General features: G+C 30.5%; 1 protein-coding gene across 1 annotated transcript; it reads left to right on the top strand.

Annotated features, from left to right (window-relative positions):
- The first annotated feature begins 7,512 nt into the window (after positions 1–7,512).
- LOC122271729 (uncharacterized) lies at positions 7,513–20,483 on the top strand. The gene is made up of 2 exons (XM_043054006.3): positions 7,513–8,518; positions 20,293–20,483. The coding sequence occupies exons 1-2, from the start codon at positions 7,513–7,515 to the stop codon at positions 20,481–20,483; spliced, it is 1,197 nt and encodes a 398-aa protein (XP_042909940.3).
- Positions 20,484–23,503: the final 3,020 nt, after the last annotated feature.

Genomic DNA, 23,503 nt, shown 5'->3' with positions numbered 1-23,503 from the left:
ACGCTCTTTCATGGATTACTTTAGTCAAATTATATACAAAACTTTTCAAGAGAAGCTTTGTTTCGCAAAATAACTAGTCACATCTACCAATAACGCATTATTTAAAGGCATTCAATTTAGTTCACAGAACGAGCTATTTCTCTAAGCTCTTACAAATCCTTAGAATTATTATCATTGTGCATATTTTATAAAGAGCTCAGAAAATGAGTTTGGAAAATCTACACCAAACAATTTAAAGCTTGATGAAATCATTATTTCAAACGAATGAATAATGTTAAGAAAATGTTTCAGAGAAGCTCAAATATCTCTCTTTTGAATCAAGTTTAGATGGCCTTAAAGAATTCTTCAATTATTAAAAACACGATTTTTTTTGAGGGAATTTTAACGATATTTTATACTTAAAACAATATTTTAAGTTGAAAAATCAGACTCAAAAACATACTTTCTCCGAATAAACATACACTCATGGACAAGAAAATTAGCGCACCAAGAAGGATTCGTCAAAATGAAACGAAATTTTACATACGTAATGACTACTTTGATGTAAGTAAATGATTAGAAAATCAAAGAAAAACGATAATCTTTGATTTTCTAATCATTTACTTGTATCAAAGTAGTCATTACGTATGTAAAATTTCGTTTCATTTTGACGAATCCTTCTTGGTGCACTAATTTTTTTGTCCATGAGTGTACCTTTTTTACGACGGATTAGGATTTCTGACCCAAAAATATAGGAGGTAGCTGTAATCTGTGAAATAGAATCCCTATAGTTTGGTCAGGAGAGATATCCTAAGTTTGGACTCCTTCGATATTTGTTCGATATTCGTTTGGAGATCTTAATGTTTTTTCGGTATTCTTACTTTTTGCGTATTATGCTAGCTGAAAATAGTTCTACTCTTAAATGCCAACTTATGACAAAAAGTGGATGGAATTTTGCCCAACAATGGTTGCCAAGTCATTGTGGCATCGTAGGGAGGGATTAGGAAGTGAGTGTATAGTTTGTCTAAGCTAAGAACTCCTTCCGCCACAAAGTCTGAGGCCGTCTGGTACTATGGAAACAAAAATGGCGCATTTTAGGGAGGGTAGCTTCAATCTAGGACTAACAAAATAGACCGAAGAGAGCGATTCCCTTTGTCTCGCAGATCCGAGCCGAAACCACTCCAAAACGGTGACCCCGCACCCAGGGCTAAAGAGAATACAAGGGCTAGTTCACTCCGCTCTTAGAGCTGAAGCTACGATTTCCCTCCTCATGACGTCACTGTGTCCACGGATCTCGGAGATCGCAAGCAAAGATATGATAATTTTGCATCTTTCTCTTTGTAAAAATAAGTTAGACTTTTTCTGGTTATTAGCCTTCAAACTTTACGTAATTTACACATTATTTCCGTTCATAAACAGAGTTCAAAAAAAACTTTCTTGGTTATTATATTAAAAAAATACCATTTTAAACTTATAAAAATGTTTTGCTAGTTGGTGAAAATGACACGATAAATACTTAATTTTAAAAGTTCAGTTTTAACTTTAACTATTAAGAAAAATGAAGGCATATATCGACACTTTTTTTATCTACATATTCTTTTATAACGATAAGTTAAGTTAAATTTAGAATCCCTGATTTTCAAATATGTCGTTAATAGCAATTTGTTCATACTTAATCATTAGGAAACATCAACCTTAAACGCTAATTACTGAAACAAAATAATAATTTAGGTTCATAATGACATTAGAAATTTCACAATTGTTTATAGACATTTAAATTTACGATGATACAATTTGTAGATATTTAAATTGAAGAGAATATAATTTTTAAAAAAAATCATAAATATTTAGAATAACTACATTAAAAAATATGTTATGAAATTAGAAGAATTTCAACTATATACTATATATTTTATTTATACTTTTTACTTACATTTTAATTTTCTTTGACTTTATCTATTTTTTAATTCTTTTCACCTGCCTTTCTTTATGAAGTAACGAGGTGGTTTCTATTTAGATAATGAATTTTTATAAAAGTTCTTTACGACAGAATAAACGTATTGCTGTTTTATATTAACAGTGTCATTTCGGAATCCATTCTTTACATAGTTGTTCATTTACTTTAGGGAACACGCGAAAAATTATACTTTTTCCTTTTGTTTTTATATCAGAATTGTTGCAAGTTGCAATCGCGCAAACTGGCATTTCGATAATAGTTTTAAATTCTTGTAAATTCACTGCAAAAACTGAGGAAAGTCATTATAGAAAATAACAAATGTCTTAGAATATCTCGCAAAAAGAAATGATCCAATATTAGTTAGAGCTAGTAAGGCCAAACGCTCCGTTCTTGAAGTAAAAGTGCGAGCTTTGCGCCAAAGTGACGTCACTGGAGTGACGTCGGAGGATCGGCACGGCGAGAGATACTTCAAAGGAGTGAACCAGCCCTTCTATTCTCTTTAGCCCTGCCCCGCACCCCTACTTGAAATAGTCATACCTTGTTACCATAGTCACCGCCTCAGGTCCAGACGCATATCTGGGGGAGTTCTTGTTTTTGACAAACTATAGGGAAGGAGTAGGGAGGATTTGCTTGCCGGATCTAAACCTTCCTCAACCATATCCCCCAGCTAGTTACTATAGTACTAAAAGTATTATTACAGCCAAGCTTTAAAAGCCAGACATCATGTAACTATTACCAAAGTAACTAGTGGAAAAGCCTGGGATTCCTTGTTGAATAATCCCATACCATATGATCTACCCAGACGGGTGAGTGTAGCTAATTATTGGCAGGACGGATATAAGCAGATTCTATATTGGATAAGACTCAGTTGGCAAAAATTGCAATTAGCGTTGAAGGAAAGCTCTCGACAATCGCCAAACAGCGATGCTCTCGTGTTTTTGTTTTGTTTTCAGTATAGTATCCTTTACCAAGTTTAATATGGATACGACACTTCATAGTTTTAAAGATGTTGATGTTCCCAAAATTTTCACGAATGTCATCGTATGAAATAAAATACTTAGCACGCATAAAACTATAGCTAAATAATAAATTTGGAGCGGTATTCAAAATTAATAAAATTTTCAATTTAATTATTTTTTTCTACTAAAGAGTTTTCTATTTTGCTTTATTATTTTTTTAAAAAAAATCTTCTTTATTATAGCACCGACATTATCGTTTGTCTCTGTTAACTCATATGCGTTTTGTTCTGTTTATGAAAATGATCAGAAGGTTTTCAAAATTTTAAAAAAGTCGTAATGAAACTAAGATAAATTTTTTTTATTTTATTGCGCCCATAACCATAATAATATTTTCATAACTCTTTTAAAATGTATTCAGAGTAGTGAACTCCTTTTCTTGCTCAATTAAAATTGTTTTTAATAATTTCACAACTTTTGATCCTTAAAAGTTATTGTGCGATAATTACATTAAAGCTAAAAATTGTTCATTTGTAAGATTTCATTATTTTTTATTGTATAGCACAGACTTAGTTTCCAATTCTATTCTGATAACTTATTAATATTGCTCGATTACATCATCTACAAATTATTTTTAAAATTTGTATTTAATTTTCAGACAGTATAAATTTTTTTAAATATTGTTCGACGAAGAGATTATTTTGCAATAATGCGAAAAGTTAATACTTATTAATGCTTTAGAATTTTTAGCAGCTACTTTGTACTATTTATTTCAGTTGCATATGCTCATTATACACAGTTTTTTTAATAATGCTCATAAAATTCATTGAAGAATTGAGTATTACTTTTGAAAATGCAAGTAGAATTTTTCGTCATTTAATAATTGTAAAACAAGATAAATAATTTGGTTTGTAAAAAACGAATGAAATTTTTTTCTTGTCATTGGTGTTAGTAATTGAAGAATATTTCAGTTCGTAAATATTAAGTCGAAATTTTTTCCTTTTAAATAATTTTTTTTGCACCGAAAAAAATGACTTGAATTCTGTCATGTTTTTTTCGATTTTGTCAATAAAAATTCCCTAAGTTATACTCCAAAAACTTATACATTTTTAATAAAACTTTCTTTTTTTATCATTTTGAAAATTGGATATTAAAAGTAGGGAAGAAATTGAGGATGTCCGATTTTAGTGAATTAGTAGTATATGCAATAAGAGTAATGTTTTTTTCATAGTTAATGAGTACAGAAAAGTCTTCTGCAGTTTAAAAATGAAAGGAAAAATGAAATAGAGAATAAATTTATAAATTAAGCATTACCTAAAAGAGGTTGCAATGTAGGCATTAAAATCGAAATTCCAAAGGGAAAAAAAATCAACACCTTGAAAATAACTTTTGATCTAATGATCGGACTTTTACGTTCTATGACTCAATCTTAATGGTTCGAGAGAGTGACCTGATATATGCTAATTAACTATAGCAGACGATATTTTCAGTTACGAAAATAGTCACTAAAACGCACTTACTTTAAATAAACATACCTTGAAAAAAACAACGAATTCGGATTTTTCCTATCCAGTATATAGGTAGATAGCCACTATCTGAGAAATATTTGTCCCAATAGTTTGGTCAATGACTATTTCTCAAGATTTTGTTTAAAACACAACCACATTTTCAAACGTAATGATGCAGATAGTACAAATCAAATTAAAGTCTTCACTGCAAATAAAGCTTTTACCTGAAATGTTCAAAGTAAAATACATTTTTAATGCGTCTATTATTTTTAATGGCATGATAGCCTAAATATTACATAACATTTTGTGTTCACTATGTAAAAATGAAAACTATATTAGTAATCATCCCTTTTTTCTCAAATTGGAATAAAAATTTATGTCAGCTGAAATCAGATCGAAAGTTTAAAAGAGTTTACTGAGAAATTTATTAACTTCTTGAAATTCAATGCTCTTGTAGACAGAGAGGCTGTGTACTACTGTGGCTATGTATACAACAGTGTACACAGTAAAGTGACAATAATTTATACACTTCTAGGAGTATAGGGCTGAAAACTACTGCCTCCTGGAAAATGGGGGCGGGGAATAAAAAGTAACCCTATGTTATTTGAATTGGAATTAAAACGCGCTTCTTCTTCCAGGTTTTCGCTCGGCAACGCACGCATACTATAGTAGTAAAATTTAATTTTAACTCTTTTTTGGAGATATTCCTTTTAGCTGTTGCAATTATAATGCAAGCTTTTTTCTTTTAAAATGTGTTATCTGAATTTAAAAAAGAAGACAAGAATCATTTTTTTATTTAAGAAAAGGCCATACAGAAGAGCAGATCGTTAAAAGCCGCTGGATTGGAAAATCGCTGCTGGGAATTGTATACGAATCAACAAGCAACTTTCGTTGGGATTCGAACCTGTAACGCTTCGATGTGAAACGAACTGGAGAGGCCTCACCATATATGGCAACGTTTCTTTTGAAAAGTAACGAGTAAAAGTACAAGTATTTTTTAAAAAATTAACGAGTAAAAAGTAAAAAGATCTGATATTTAAAAAGTAACGAGTAAAAAGTACAAGTGAAAGTACAAGAACTAAACAAAAAAAGTAACGATTTAAAAGTACATTTCTAGGAAATTGAAAATTCAAAGTAACCTAAAATTTTATTAAATAATATTCTTATGTTCTTTAATGTTTTTGCAAAAATTTTGTTATTTATTTAATTATTTTTAATTTTGAAAGTTGTGGATATTAATTTATTTTTAAATTCGGAAGAATATTATAATATAATTTTATAATACAATCGTATAATATAATTTTAAAATCAAATATAATTTTAATATCAAACTTCTCATGGATTTGCACGAAAAAGAAATTTTATCTATCGATTTTAATTTTTAGTTTATTGTTTTTATTTATTTAAATTACCGTTGATTTAAAATTTTTTTACTCTTTAGAAACACGTTTTAAAAGCACAAACATAATCAAAGCAAACACGGGGTTTCAGATAGCTTTGTGATTTTTGAGCTAGTAAAAAATAATTGAATGTGCAGTATAAGTTGAAACAGAAGGTATTTAAACACGAAGTTAGCTGTGAATGCATATATATTGCACATTAATTTTATAAACTAAAAAAACATAAGCATTTTTTTTTAAAATTTCATTTTTTTTTTAGTTTTTTCTTTTTCGAAAGCTTACCGAGTTTTAGAAAAAAGTAACGATTTTATTCGATATTTCCGCTACAAATACTTGTACTTTTTCCCTAAAAAAGTAACGAAAGTACAAGTAAAAGTACTAAATTTAAAAAGTAACGAAGTAGAAGTTCGTACTTTTTACTTGTACCGGCGGTTCAAGTAACGAAAGTAAAAGTACTGCCATATATGGGCCTTACCCGTTAAACTACCATTTGCTTCCTTTTAGTATTTTTAATCGTAATTTTTCCTGATTTACCAAATTATAGAAATTTAAATATTTATTCGATTGCGCTCGATTCTAAAGTAAGCATTTTATTGAATATTTCCTTAAAGTAGAACTTTCACATAATTAAAAGGCATCACTTCACCATCAAGCATAGGAGTGTCACCACATAATTTTTATTGAAATGTTTTTATGCATATTCCGTTAAATTATTGTCAAAAATAATTATTGAGCAACAATGAATTAGAGGTATAAAATCTGTTGAATGCGAAAGACGAAAATTTCTTTTATTATCTTGCTTCCTATATTTGCAATCCATACACTACTGTTTCCGGATGTCCGTAATGATTTAATCGAAATGAATAATTCATCTCACGAGATTTTGATCGGAAAGTACTCAACGAAATCAATCGGTCTAAAATAATTCATCAATTCGTTTCCTCTGTCTGCGTTCTTTACTATATTTTATTGCTTTCCATGTTACTAGCCTATTTAGTTGTACGTGTAGAATGACAAAGATGTATCTGTCAATATATATTTTTAAAAAAGAAAATAGTTTCTGTGGAAGAGGTTGTCGGAACAATAACTTATAAATGAAAGAAGATCACGCAATTGATGATAACTCTTTAGGTCCTCATTTGCTACCTTAATCGCCCATTTCTTTTCCACTAGTATTACGAGTGCAAAATGAAGAATGAGCTCGTCAACCTCGTTCCCAGTCACGTGACAGTATTTTAAAACATGAAGCACGTAACCTTAACCCATCCTCACGAAAATTCCTAAAGGATAGAAAGGCTAAATTTTTAGGAGATAACGGCGATACTCTAGTAGAAAGTAACTTAAACATTGGTGTACCACAGGGCTCGTCGCTTGGACCCATTTTGTGGTTGATCTTGGTTAATGACATTTTTAATTTAGTTCGTAATATAAATTTTAGCCAATTTATTGATTTTAACCATGATGATTTCAATATCATTGCATTTGCAGATGATATTTTACTGTTGGTAAGTGGTCCAATTTTCTATAAATTTGATAAACTGGCGACTCATATTCTATCCCACATGTCAGACTGGGCCGAGAACAACAAATTAAATTTTTCGAAAGAAAAAACTCAACTTATTACATTTCCAAAAAATAAAAAAAAGATGGGAAGACTCCCCTGTATTAAATTTAGACCGGATGATACGAACAATATTAAAAATGTAAGTACGATGAGATACTTAGGGGTGACCCTCGATCCAGGTCTGACATGGATTCCACACTTAAATGATATTAGAGACAGAATTACAGGTTTTAATCAGGGAATTAGGAGAGTCGCCAGAGTTACATGGGGTCTCAGACCACAATTGTTGAAACGCATATATCTCCAGGCAAGTGAAAGAATTATACTTTACGCCGCCAGTGTCTGGTACAGAAATACTAGGAGAATTAACGAAAAATTAAACAGTATCCAGCGAATACCACTCTTAACCATCACGAAGGCCTATGCTACAACGAGCACAGAGGCAATCCAGATACTGGCGGGTGTTATGCCAATTGGTTTGAAAATCGTGGAGGACATCTTTTGCAAAAGGGTGAAGTGGGGCTGGAGACTCGAGGACATAAATTATACTCTACCAATTGATCTTGATCATAACATAGATTTCGAGAAACCAGCCCTAGGGCATCCTTCAGATTACATTGCTTTGCCCTGGGGATATAGCAGCCCTAAAGATCAGGGAGTGGAGATCTACACTGATGGCTCTCGGATGGAGGCAGATTATCCGAATAAATTCAGGACTTCACACGCAATGATAGTTAAGAACAACGGTATCACGATTTTCAAAGCCTCCACCAGAGTCACTGATAACACCAACATATTTATTGCAGAGCTTTTGGCAATCAAGTCTGCCCTGATATGGCTACGTCAACATGATATTACACATGCAACGATTTTTTCAGACTCACTATCATCCCTCCAGGCCCTGGCTGACCCAGAACCCAGTTCCAAACTCATAGAAGAGATCAAAAAAATTTGGAATAAGAACACTATTTTGAACTGGGTAAAAGCACATGTGGGGATCCAGGGCAATGAGGAGGCAGACAGGGCAGCAAAGGAAGCCATTGGTTCTGACAGTGTGGATCTCCAGGTTCTGAAGACCCCCAAACAAGCTAAAACCGAAATCAAACAATATTTAATGGCAAGGTGGAAAACCAATTGGGAAAATTCTGAGAAAGGCAGGCATACATTTAAATTCATTAAGACCCCGTCAACTACAAGGTTGCAAACTAATTTCTATTTTAACCAATTTCTAACGGGGCACGGAGTGTTCGGAGTACACCAAAACAAATTTTTTAATAAATCAGATACTTGCTCTAACTGTAACCAAAGACAAACCATAGAGCATCTTTTATATTATTGTGATCGGTACCGAACACTCCGAAAAAATTATTTCTTCCAAAAAACAGACCAACAAATTTTTGCAGACAAGGTTTGTAGAGAAATTATCAAGATTATCATTAAAACTACTCTTGAGGAACAAATGGAATTAATAAACAAAATTGACAATAACTAAAATTTTAACCTGCTTAATCTAACCACCTTGCCAAAACTTTTTTTTGGACCACATTGCCATTTTAGTGTTTTAATTTGACTTTTAACTTGACTTTGCATTTTATACATGCTTTAGGTTTGTTTACAACCTTTGGATTTTAATACATTTGGTATTTTACATTGCGATTGTATTTTATACATGGTTTTTAGATTGTTATACACCCCTTTTAACTCTTACCTTTTAGTATCTATTGGTATTTTGTCCTCTGTTTTTTTGTACTTTAATTGAATTTACTCTGCTTTACTTGTTGTTCTTCATTTTAACTACCTGTTACTACTTCACCCTCACTATTTTGGTTCCACCAGCAGGATTCAAGCTGGCTTGATTGGCTGGATCCTTTCAATGCCCTATTGGCAAGTGTATACATCTGTGATTTTGTCTTAGTTTTAACTTTTCAATTTTAGCACTATATTCATTTATGTCATTTTATCCTTTCACCTTTTGGCGGTTTTATGAGCTGTATTTACGGCGGTTTTTGGTGAATTGTTAGATTTTTTGTCTTGTATTAAGGGTTCCACCAGCTCTGGCTCACAGCTCACTCAGTTTTTACTGGTTGTCTCAGGGTTCACAATTTTTGTATTATATATATATATAATTTTTGTATTCTATTTATATGAGGGTTAATAAGTTTTGTATTGTATATATACATATAATTTTTGTATTTTATTTATATAAGGGTCTGTTGACCTTTTAAATGATTCATTGTATTTGGCGTATGGGCCTATTGGCCTAGGCCGCTGTATATATATTAAATCCTCACGAAAAATGTGAGGATAAAAAACTTTTTATGAATCTCAGGGATTGAAGTAAATAATCTGTTCGCAAAATGAAACGAAATTTTCAGAAGTAGGCTTTTTTTTGTACATCGGAATAAAGGAAAGGAATAAAATAAAAATAAGAAATACAATTTATGCATATAAAAGGTCAGATTGGTTGAAAAAGCGTAGAGCTCGGGTTGCTTCAAGATAAAAATCGTGCAATGCAAGTTTGAATTTCATCTATATGGCTTGGAATTCGTATTCCGCTCATGGTATTTATTTGAATGGGATTTTTTTTTCTTCTTTTTTTGTAGTTTTCTTCTTCACGTAGCTTAAATGTAGTATAAAGTCTAAAAATATAAGAAAGATAATTGGTTTGCAAAAGCATGAATAAAAGTAAAAATATTCAAAACTAACGGGCTGGCAAAAGCATAAATAAAATAAACACATAAAAAGATAAATTTAAATAATAAAAGCAGACGATAAAATTAGAACACCAGAAAGTTGTTGATTTTTTAGAATTAGTTTTGTGTGGAATTTGAGTTTTCACTATCCCGTTACGGACACTTTATCAGTTGTTTTATAATATTTTATCTATCCCGCTACGGGAGAGTTTCCTTATATCCCGTTACGGGTTTTCTTGGTGTTTTATGATCTTTTCACTATTCCGTTACGGGTAATTCATATTTGTTACTATTTGTGTTGTTTGTAAATAAAAGTTTTTTTTATAAAAAAACTGAACAGTTCTTTAATATAGCTTGATACGCTACAGTAGCTTTGTATTAACAGGGACGCCGCGAATATAAATTATTGGGAGAGGGAAAATTCCCGTTTTGCCGAATGAAATTCCTAATTTTGTGGAATCATAAATAAGTGCCTGCACTTATCCTTACATATAATAACAAAGCATCAGAAGTGGCACAAAAGATGAATATTATAAAGATGTATAAGTTATAAATAACATAACTGTTAACTTTTCTTATTTCACACGGAAGACTATATTTCAAGTGGTAGCAAGATTTATGTTTTGATATTGCATTTTTTTGTATAATAAATTTGATTGAAAATGTTCCTGATTATCAATATACTTGATTAAAACAACTAATTATTGGTGGGATTTTAGGTGCTGATGAAATTTCTGCTTACTGTTATTGTTACAATTTTTATTTCACTACCACTAAAAAAACATTTTAAAAAAGTGCAAGCGTTGACAGATAAAAAATAATTATGATTTCTTTGACATAATATCAACAAACAATCCTATTTTTTTCAATGTAATCTACAATCAACAGTCATATTTACAATTTATACCTTAAATGCAATAAAACAGTTTACTAACAGTTATAAGGGAATAGATTAGCTATAACCAAAGTGAAATAGTTTTGATGTATAAAAAACAATAGAGCTCTTAACAATTTCTTTTATTTATTATTCGAAAGGAGAACAATGTGATATTTAAATCAATAAACATGAATTTAAATGTATTGAAATTTTTTCTAATAGATTTATTTGTCAAATTCAAAAAAGTAAAGTAAAAAGCCGTAATCTTTCTAGTATGAAATGTATACTAGAATGTAATTTATATGCTTCAATAAAAAATATTAAATTACTTACTTACTTAGCTCTTCGTGCTGAACTGGTGCTTAAGTCCTCTAGTCAGGGGCGGATTAAGCGTACGCGGGGCCATTAAAATTTTTGGGGCCTTAAGATTACATTTTTTTCTCGTATATTTTTCATTTATTCAAATATAAAAGTATTTATGTATCTTTTCATTTAAGAAAGCATATGTAAAATAAAAATAAATAATAATAAATTAAATTTTAATTTATTTTATTAAATTAGAACTAAAAAATAATCATAACATTTTGAAAAATCATTGTTTTTCTTAATTTTTTAAAATTTATTTTCAAAAAATCACTATAAGGGGACCCCTAATCATTAGGGGCCCCAGGCCATGGCTTAGTCTGGCCTAATGGGTAATCGGGCCCTGCCTTTCGGCCTTTTTCTCCACACATTCCTGTCTTTGGCCAGGCAACGCGTTTCTTCCCATCCAGTTAATCCTGCTCTACTCAGATCTTCCTTAATGCATCTTTGCCATGTTAGTCTCAGTTTCCCTCTCTTTCTCTTTCCTTCAGGCACCCATGAACTTGCAACATTTGAAGGATTCACAACATGTTAGTTTTTTCCACAAATATCTTTCTGATTCAATGATTTTATACATAATTATTCTGATCAATAAATAAAACAATTAATGAATGAGTGAATAAATAAATGCAAAAAAGAAATGAATTAATTTGAAGCTAAGATAGGATGATAATAATTGTTAGTTGATAGATAAGATAAGATGAATATAATTGTTCTCTATCCCCAAAACCAAATAATAAATACTTTAAAGTCTGAAGTGATACTGGATTGGAGATCGATCGTTTCTCTGATTCAGGTCAAAATTACGATCAGTGCATGAATGAATGGATGTATGAATGGGTCCGCCCTATAAACGAGTGAGACGTATAGTGTGGCAGAAGTCGAATTCTTGGCCATAGATGGCGCCTCTGGAAAACAAGAACAATCGCACTCCCTCTGCCTAAAACAGGCATACATCAACAACAAGTGATACTGTAAATCTCTTCGCGTACAACCTTTCAGAATTGCATGTAAAACGACAAAATTTTTAACTTTTATATATTTCGAATATAATTCGAAATTTAAGGAAAAAAAAAGAGAGAATTTTTTTTTCCTTTGGTGGTCGGCAAACCTCGTCGAATACGGAATAGAAATACAATATTCTGTAAATCGAGCCCCCTCTTTAAAATAATTCCATTTGATAAATACATGGCCTATTTAAAACGATGTAGAATGATTAAATGGATTCTTAAAATGATACTTGTGCAGATTTTTTTTCATTGCTGTAAGTTAAATAAAAGTGTGTATTTTAATAATTTATTTGTGTTTTTTAAAACGAGAGAGAGAATGAAATTACGTTTATATGCCGGATAGCCAGACAAAATTTGCCGAAATGTGAAAATCTTTGGCAGGTCACAGTGACCTCCCCGGACCTCCCATCCCAGTTCTCCTGAGTATCAATCACAGTATTCTTCACATAAGCAAGTTATTTTATCTGAAGTTTATATTCAGGTTCAAAATTAAATTATAACAAAGTTAAAAAAATGAGCCATACATTCAACAGCAGTTAAATATTATGTAAAATTAACATGTCTAAAAAAATTGGAAATTTTAATAGAGTATTTTAAACTAAAAAAAAAAGAAATATTATTCATTTTAAAGAGCAAATAAAAGAGCTGATCATTTTTCAATTCAGACAAATAAATCGATAATCAGACAAATAATAAATGGCACCTTAAAACTTAGTGATATAAAACCTTTTGTTATTAAAAACAATACATTCTTCAATGAAGAAAAAAAAAAAGAATTTACTGTCGAACACCAATAAATATAAAATTTCGATTGATAATTGCTGAATCCCCGACAAAACATAAAGTAAATAAGCAATAAGCCAAATATATCAGTATTAATTAACATTACACTATCATGCACACTTCTGAAAGTCGCAAATAAAAAAAGCTAAAATAGTTCCAATATATTTTTATTTTTACTTGTGAATTTTTACTTAAATAGGATCAGTAAAATAAAGAAGTTAAAGCTTAGAAGTTAAATTCATCAACTATACTCGCTCAGTATTATTTAGATCCAAAAATGATGCTATTGATTTTTGATAGAGGCTAATGCATGGTAATCTAGTCTACCACAATTAGGCATTTAAAATTGGTTTCGCTTAGTTAAAAATAATTAATAAGAAAATCTGTGTTTAAAAAATCATAATAAGAAATTAACATTTCTAAATGCTCTAAAAGCATATTGTTTTTGTCGGTATTTTGTACAAAATTTCAGTAAAATTCTTCGTAAATAAAAAAAATTACAGCTTTGTTTTCTTTAACGCCAATATTGACCTCTTTCTTTGCTTCTTTTGCTACCTAGTGCACCTAACCAACTTAAAGAAAAACCCAGTTTCTATGACAACGGCTGCAATCCGGACCACCTGCTTTTCGCACTAGTGTCAACTTGAGGTGAAACGGAGTATAATTCGGTTTGAAAATTTTGCTACAAATTCATTTAAGAATGCATAGACAAAAGTTCGTGTAATTATGCGACATGACAAACGAAAATGATTAATATAGAATGATGCCATATCAAAATCAAAACAGAAGCTCAGATATTGATAAAAGGTTTTAATCCTAACAGAAAGTGCTTACTATTTCTTTTGTTCGATAGAAAGCAATTGAAACACGAATTTCACTGGAAGTAAATTTGGCGGAAAGCTATGCTGCTGAAAACTTTATGACTTATATATTATAGTTTTGCACAGCAAAACAAAATATAGCGTACTGTTGAACAGTGGACACCTGAAAGAGCGGTCACTTTTACGGTTCTTCTAATGTAGAGATCGATAGATGTTTTAACTAGATATTATACTACTTAGCTGTTATATAGAATTTAATACGTTCTGCTTTCAGTATTTAATCCTCTTATTTCAACGATTATGATCTTGATAATGGAAATTGCTTTCAAAATGATAAAACTTGACAATCTATCAAAGTTATTATCGATCACAGTTCATTGAGATTCACCCTTCTCAGATATGACTTTGTATGAGAAGATTTCGTAAACATAAAGGTGCTTTGAAGTATTCTAAATTTGAATATTTAAATGTTTCCCCTATTTTCAAAATCAAGTAATGTATGGACATTTTTCAATGAAGAAAACTTTATAACTTGATTTTTCAAGAAATGCCATTATTTCTATTTTGACCGCTCAAGAAAGTACATACAGATTGTTTTAACGTGTTTTCTTTTCTGATTTGTCATGAAATGGCACATAGTCTATTGTGAATTAACAGGAAATGGCACATAATCTATTGTGAATTATCAAGAAATGGCACATAGTCTATTGTGAATTATCAAGAAATGGCACATAATCTATTATGAATTATCAAGAAAGGGCACATAGTCTATTGGGAATTATCAAGAAATGGCACATAATCTATTATGAATTATCAAGAAATGGCACAGAGTCTATTGTGAATTATTAAGAAATATCATACAGTCTATTTTCACCTGTGAAGATATGGCATACATTCCTTTTTTGATCTGCATCTGTGAGGGTTATTTTCTTCATAAAATACATTCGAAAAAAATTTTGCTTAAAAAAAAAAAGGCAAATGTTCTTTGAAACGTCGTAGTGGTTAATTAAAATACGATATTCCCTCGTTTATACCACAAGTGTGGGGATTTAAAAAAAAATGGATAAATCCTAATGGATGATATATTAAGGCCAATTTCTATTTAAGAAGAGCTTAATTTTTTTACCTTTTAAATGATATGAGCATACAACTGTTGCTCGTACAAGCAGTGTGAATTTTTGAAATATGAAAAAAAGAACCGATTTCGCCCCTCCCTACGAACACCAAGTTTTATTTACAGAAAAAAATTGTTGCTCTCTTGTTTGCTTAGTAATAATTTTATATTTTATTTCCAATGAGCTGCACAATCGGTCTTGCCGATGAGCAGACCTAGTGCGTTCTCCAGAGGTGGTATCCACTCTTTCAGGACCACCACAATGGGTGAGATACCGTTGGTCATGTTAATTTGGACGTCTAGTTTCTTCCCCACTTGATGGCAGCACCGAGACTCTATTTGGATGCTAAAGTGCACTAGGAATTTTTTAATTTTGCCGGAAATGCCAAGAGCCAATAAGGCACTCCAGGGAGCTTTTACATGCCGCATAATCATACGACATGGCCGGTGAGGATTTTCTGCTTAGAAACATAAATAAAAAAGAAACATAAATAAAAAATTAATAAAAAATGAAAAGAAACATAAAAAATCACCAAGAAACATAAATAAAAAATTACATGAATTATAGGATGTAGTTTTTTTCCATAAATATTTTTAATTTAAATGACAAAACTGTTTAAAACTTCGTTTTTCGATGTTATTTCTGTAAGGACAAAATGAAGTACTGGACCATATTAGAGATTTAATATATATATATATATATATATATATATATATATATATATATATATATATATATATATATATATATATATATATATATATATATATATATATATATATATATATATATTAAGTTCCACAGCAAACAGTAAAATTTTACTACCAAAACAACATAAACCAATGAAGAAAGATATAAATCTTTATATTTTCTCTTCTTCCAAATCTTTTCCCATAATACGTAGAATAGCGAATCAATAATACGACAATGGGTAAATACAAGAACAAGAGCCTTTCAATTTTACTTACATTTATTGTTATAGTTTATTCATCTCGAAAATCTATTAAAATTTTCTTTTTGGGATCTTGTTTTACAGTGAAGAGCAGAATAACATACAGCTTTACTTTCATTCTTGGAATCCTCTTAAATAAAAATGATTGTTTGTCTGCCTGCCCCGGGTAATCTCCTGTGCCACATTCGCTTTTTTTGGAGTTAAATGGCTTCTAACGATTACTAGAATAAAAGTCATAGTTCGTAATATACCAGTGTCAGCAGCAGTAATAGATTGCAAAACATCTGTCATTTCTGTGATAGCTGCTTGCGTGTTAATCTGCTGAAAATGTCATTTGAGGGTGCTTCTTTTGCTGTCTGTACTGTAAGAGTCGTAAAAAATTAATCTAAGTAAGAATATTGCATTTAGGGTGGAGACTTTGTACTAACTTTCGATGATGTGCTAATCAATTGCAAGGACAGTAGTCATAACTCTGAAAGCAAAACTAATGTGAATAATGCTTGTTCTGACAATTTCAGTAAAATAGGTTAGAATAAATGAAACAGTCCGAGCCAATGATGAAACAATAAAATCTAATATTGGTTTGTAATGTAGTTTTTCTTTATTGCAGCGAACTTTATTGAACGAACTGTATTGCTGTTTAAAGGGATGCTTGTTTGCATTGCTAGGTTCAAAAACAAAAGCTTTTTTTTGACATTCTCGGACTGATTTGTTTTGCCTTCTCCTAAAAAACTTTTTGAAAAAAATAGATAATGAAAGTGAAGTATCATTTTTTTTTTTAAATTTAAAATTTGTGTGCATTTTTCACTACAATAGTTTTTACAGTATTACGTTTTAATTGATTTTGAGACTACAAATTATGGAACACATAGTCCCCCCATTTAAGATGCTAGGAATATTTATGGCCATTTTGAATGGCATGCATTTTGAACAACTTTTTTTTCAAACGCGCTTATTGAGTAACTTCCATTTCCTTTAATGTGCAATTTACGCAATGTCCAGTCCGGGATAGCCTGGTCGGTAGGGTGCTGGGCCAATGTCCGAGAGTTCGTGGGTTCCAACTCCGCCTGCCGAAGACTCCCCATGTAGTGAAGTGACTGATGCACGTTAAATCTGTCGAGTCGCAAAAGTCCTCCATGTTCCCGTAACAAATCAATGCCTCTGGGGGTACTGGATTGGAAATCGATCATTCTCTGATTCAGGTCAAAATTACGATCTGTGGATGAATGAATGGATGTGTGAATGGGTTCGCGCTATAAACGGGTACGACGTATGGTGTGGCAGAAGTCGAATTCTTGGCCATAGATGGCGCCACTGAAAAACAAGAACAATCGCACCCCCTTTGCCTAAAACAGGCATACGTTAACAACAACAACGCAATGTCCAAAACAAAAAATCTCTATCTATAAATGGTCATTAAAAAATGCCCTCTTCAACATATGTAGGTTTTTTTATGCTATTCTTTAACAACAACTATGCTTGTAAAGATTTCTTACAGGTTTTATTAAGGCTCATTAAGATGACCTCCACGACTTAATTATAATTATAACATAAAGAAGCAAAGGGAATTTCTTACAGTCATGATTTTCTTTAAATTCGTGTAAAGGCTATTTTACTTACTTTCACATACAATATTTAACAATTTTTACTAACTAAATTAGAGACATGACCCTAAATTAGTACTTAAAGATTATTAAGATTATTAAGTACATTGAATGTTCTTATAGCATCATACTCTCTAACACATTATGCTTTCAAATTGCTTTATTACTATCATTAACATCATATTATTAATAATATCAGGTGCTCTTTTCTAAAATAGCAGCCCCTGTCCCTAAATGAAGAAATAGATGATAATTTTAAAAGTTGAAATGTTAGGTCGAATATTATTTAATCTCATATAACATTAGTTTCTAGGTTTCAGTCTGGCGTTTTCTAGCACGGCAATATTATATTGCATCTATCTGACGTTAAATAATATTATTGTATTGACTAGGGCCTTTTGACGCCTTAAAAGAGCACATAACAATGTTTAATTTTAAACGATTTTAAATATAAATATCAACTCAATTCTAAATCATAATATTGATTGTAATCATATAAGATAAGCCCGATTTCAGTTGTAACGGAAATTACAGGACTCATTAAGGATTCATTAAGCTTTTAAACAAAGCTTGATGAAGCTTTAGTCGAACAATCGTTTTTTCTGAAAGTGGGTTCACATAAAACTTAATAGCAATCACTAGCAACTAATCTTTTAAGTTGTTGTTTTTGATGACCTAGCAACGAATCACTAAAAATGGTGAAAATACTTATAAAATCGATCCGCGTATTCGATTACTTAATGCGTGTTTTGTTTTACCATCTGCTGCAAAAATTTTCCGATATCCAATGTTGATCTACCACATATTTTCAGAACGCAAATCTGAAAAAAAAAATCTTTTGCGCATTTTTAATTAACAATTTTTTATTAATCCTTGTTTAAAATGATTCAGCTATTACGTAAGCTTTTTGGTGATTTTGACGTCATACTCCGTTGTCAAGAAATGACATTCTCTTTAAATGTCATGTAATATTTGAACGCCCCCTTAAACATTTTAAAGAAATTTTGTTACTTTGAACTGAAAGTTTTATTTGAAATAAGTTTTAAATTATCTTCATGTATTTTAACTAGGAAAATGAAAGTGCTAGAAATTTTACCAGTTCATAATTCCTAAAAATCACATCACTCTGATTTTGGAAAGATTAATATTATTATTTAAAAAAATAGCGGTTTTGTTTTAATAATCCAGTGACATGTTTATAATTTAAATACTGAATTTTCACCAATATGGAAACAAAATAATTTATTGTAGGTAAAAAAAAATAGCTCAGTAAAAATAATTCCACATGGATATGAACTATTTTTATGTCAGCTAGTTTGACTACAGTGTTAGGAATTCCGGATCAAATTGCGGTAAAAAGTACTTGCACCCGGAATGCAGTATCGGTAAAATTCCTTTTACTGTAAAGTTTTATGCCGTAATTTTTAGAGTAATGCATGTTCATTTAATTACTGCGATTCACTCGTTTTGCTGTAAATATTATTATTAAAATTAACCTATATCAGATTTTTCGTTCCATAAATCAAACATCTTAAATACTTTTTCATTCACTTTTGACTGATTTTCATTCTCTATGTTGCAGTTTCACAAAGATGCATAAGGATACGAATTGTTTGTTTTTATGGTACACATTGGTACACTATGCTTTATAAATAGTTCATAGTGAGATTGCACATGATGGTGCATTGCATACTACGAGACACCCACATAGCGAATTAATTAGGGTTAAACACTAATTAAATCAAAGTGCATTTTTTTCAAAGAATTCGATTGTTTTCCCCGCATTTACAAATTAAGCTTTTCATTGAAAAAAGGAAATTAAAAAAGAGCATTTCAGAATATACGAGGAAATGAAAACTATTCTCTATTATTGCTTTGTTTCCGCAAGCTGCCAAGTAAAGAAATTTATTAACCACAATCAATACTAACTTTTATTTAGCGTTTTTCTTTTAATATTTTTCAACCTAAGTGCCTTTCATTCAGAAAACAATTTCAGAGAGTAAATGAATTCTGCGAAAGAGATTGCGAAACTATGTATTAAAATTAAATATGACTTAAATAAGAAATTTACCATGAACTCAATAATTTTAAAAATCTTGGAAGCTTTTTCCAGTTAGTTTTCCAGCAGCTACCCCGCCTATTTTAATGATCAAAAATCCAAATCTATTGAGAAAAAAAAAACTTGTTAATTCAGACAAAATACGGTTTTGTGTCCCTAATTGATAGTTAACTAATAATAATTAGTAAGTAACTAGTAACTAAAGTAAGTAAGTAAGTAATAGTTAACTAATAATAATTAATAATAATAGTTAACTAATTAATAAATTAGCATATTTGATATAATCTTTTTATACTATTAAGACTTAGTATGGAAAAATCCGATAATTTGAATAAAAGTTATTTAAGATGATATATTTTTATTTTGTGGTCACTTTATTTGAATCCAAAGAGGAAATGGAATTATAAGTTGCAGATTCAGACCGCAAACTCAACTGACGTGACATGTAGCCAGTGGCGGATCCAGCGTTAGAGTCATAGGGGTCATGATCCCACCCCCGCAAATTGAAAAACAAGTAAAAATAAGAATTTTTTCAATAGTTTACAAAAGAAATAATATATTTCAAAAATTATTTAAAGGGGCATATACACCTATGTAGGTCGGAAAAATCGATTTTTTCCCCCATCTAATTATGTTTTTCACTGTTTCAAGACTTGTTAGCAGGACTTGAAATGCCCAACGATCTTTCCAAGATTATTAATGCGTGTGACATCGATTTGTACCCATCAATCAATATGTTGTTGAGAGTTTTAATAACTAAGCCAGTTAGTGCAGCAACAGCAGAACGTTCCTTTTCAACTCTTCGACGTCTCAAAACTTTGCTTACAGCAACTCAAAACTAAGAACTATTAAATGGACTCGCATTATTAAACATTCATCGAAAAATTGATTTGGATGTTGAAAAACCATTGACAGATTTGCCTAAGTTTCTAAAAAACGCATTACATTTGTTATTTAAAGATGTTGAATACTTGAATTATTCATCTATTGTTCTATCGTTCATTATGAAAAAAATAAATGAGAAGACTAGCATTAAAAAACCCAGTTTTTTTTTTTCAAAAAAATATTCAAAAAATAATTTTTATAACAAAAATTTATTGTGGGGAAGGGGGGAGAATCTGAGTCTATGACCCTCCCCAGGAAAAAGTTCTGGATCCGCCCCTGCATGTAGCAATTGTATATGTTGCCAGCAAAATTGGATAACTGGCATTGTGCGCAATGTCGAAAATTGTCCCACTGTGTAAGAAATTATTAAACATTTATCGCATTGCCTAGGCATTGCTGACAATTCTAAATGCCAAAACGGCATTATGAGGCCGCTTATTTCATATTTGTAATTAATATGATTTATGATTTATTAACGTTTGTTGAATTCAACTTTTTTGTGTAACAAGTAAGATCATATTTTATTTTGTTTTCTTTAAAAAAAGAAGTTCAATTTTAATAATCGACATGCATTATTAAAAATCACTTGATTAACCAGGATAATAAGCCGTCTAGAATGTGAGAACCATTGTCCGGTATTCCCTAAAATATTGTTTATAGTAAATGGGCATTATTAATAAAAACCAAATACGTTGGTCAAAGTGAAGTTTTTGTTTCACAAATTTTTTTTTATTGAATTAAAGTTTATGGTACAGTACGTAAAATATCACCCTGAATAACTTTTGATCTACTGAGTGGATCTTCACGTTCTAGTACTCAATCGTTTGAAGGGGTGACTTGAAATATACTAATCAGTTAATGCATATACGATAAACTAGGAAATCAGACACAAAAATGTATTTTCTCTGAATAAACATACCTTTTTTTCTAACGGATTCAGATTTCTGACCCCCAAAACATTGGGGACAGCAGCAGTCTGGGAAACTTTTTAAGAAACTTTTACACACAATTATGAAAATCGTTCATCCAAATATAATTTCATGCAGCAAAAAAAAAACATTTTATAAGTATTTATTATTTTTTCAATTATTTTATTTAAAAATAGTCGAAAATATTTTGAATTGATAAATATACCATTTTTCACATCATTTCAAAGAATGTAATTTTTTTTTGGTAAAATCCACACTTTGAGCAAATTCGGTCGAATGGTTCCTGAGAAATCGAATATTAAGGCCAGCAGTAGTTTTGAAATTCAAATTCTCTGGAACTATTCGACCGATTTTGCTCATATTTTACATGATTTCAAATAAAATTACATTCGCTAAATTTATGTAAAGAATTACAATTACAATTCAAAACCTTACGTAAAACCTTACCACTCGAAATATGTTCGACCATTATATAATAAAAAAATAATAATAAGTAATAATTATTCATTGAAAGCCACTTTTTGCAGGGAATTATGTTTGGATAAACGAATTTTATAATTGTGAGCAAAAAATTTTCAATTCGCGTAAGAAAGTTTCGAGATATGGGGAAATATGCAAAAAAATAGATTTAACGTTCAGGAGACCGAACTTTTGGCCGCTCTCCTGATCAAACTATTTAGACCATATTTCCCAATTTGCGACTACCTCCTGTATCTTAGGGGTAAGAAATCCGAATTCGTCAAAAGAAAGGTACGTTTTTGTGTATGATTTTTCAACTTAAAATATCGTCTGCACTAATCAATTAGCATTTTTAAGGTAATTTCCTCTCACCAATAAGATTGAGTCCTGGAATGTGCAGATTCTATCAATAGATAAAAAGTTATTCTGGGTGGTTCATTCATTTTTTGACGCACTGTACATTAAAAAAAAGTATTTTTTAAAATAAAAAAATTATACGTCATTTATTTCTACGTCATACTTAGCCTAAAGACAATATGTCATTGTAAACAATACTTAGACGGAAAATAAGCAAAGCATACAACATTATTATCATGTTTCACACTTTGTCTAAAATCACCATGCATTGTATACAATTCCAGCATTACATACAGTGTTTAGCCTATGTATTAAAATCGTTGATTACGAAACACTTTCTATGCATCCTAACATATATAGTATAAAATATTAGAGTAAATCATGGTTTCTTTCTAATTTATATATGAAATAATGAAAATGAAATGAAAAAGCCCAAACTCTTGATCATTAAATAATTATTTATTACTCAGCACTCTCTTTTTTTTCAGCTATTAATCAATTTATTTTTTTCTATCACAAATTTAGTTTCAGTTTCCTTAATCGAAAATTTGTTTCGTCTAAAATTGGCTCTTTAATTCAGCTCTTCTTAAGATTGTAGCTTTATTAAAGAAAGAAGAGCTTAAGTTTAATAATCGAAATGTTACAATCAGAAAAATATTTGGGCAAACTAATAATAAGCTTGTTATGAAAACTCGGAAAATATTTGGAAATAATACATTAGGAATTTACGTTTGATTCGGTTGTTCAAAAACTTCTTATTAGTCTTCAATATTCGACATATGAACTGATCTAAATTCCTCTGGATAATTGAAAGGGAATTCTATGCATAAGACTTAATTCGGAAAAGTATTGTTCCCAATTAGACAAAAGGACCAAAATTGAACATAAAAAACTACCAGAAATAGCGAATAGTAAGGAATTTTATTACATAATTAACACTGGATTGCCTAAGGAAGTCATTTTGACTGCTTTTAATTTCAATTAGAAAAATAATGAGGTATGTAATGACACAATTTCTTAGAATTTCGTACAACATATAATTTTCTTATTGTTAATATTTACTAATAACTTGTTATGTAACTGTAAATAATGTGAAAAATATTAAAAATTAACTTTAAACAAATTTCTTTACATATTACATTATTCTTTTACAATTCAGTCATTTTGACTGCTTTTGGGCAATATAGGTATATTCTATATTTCAGTCTTTCTAGTGTTAACAACCACTTGAT

The sequence above is a fragment of the Parasteatoda tepidariorum genome, chromosome 7 (assembly GCF_982258835.1).
Source record: "Parasteatoda tepidariorum strain Cologne lab strain chromosome 7, Ptep-v5.0, whole genome shotgun sequence".
Classification (NCBI taxonomy): Eukaryota; Metazoa; Arthropoda; class Arachnida; order Araneae; family Theridiidae; genus Parasteatoda; species Parasteatoda tepidariorum.
Note: the sequence above shows the minus strand (reverse complement) of the source record. Positions and strands in the feature narration are given on the sequence as shown.

What these genes read in the sequence shown, in the direction of transcription:
- LOC122271729 (XM_043054006.3), top strand. Translation starts at nt 7,513, where the DNA reads ATGAGATACTTAGGGGTGACCCTCGATCCAGGTCTGACATGGATTCCA. An exon ending in TTGGGAAAATTCTGAGAAAG is followed by an intron (nt 8,519 to 20,292) that starts GCAGGCATACAT and finishes CACTGTTTCAAG; the next exon opens with ACTTGTTAGCAGGACTTGAA.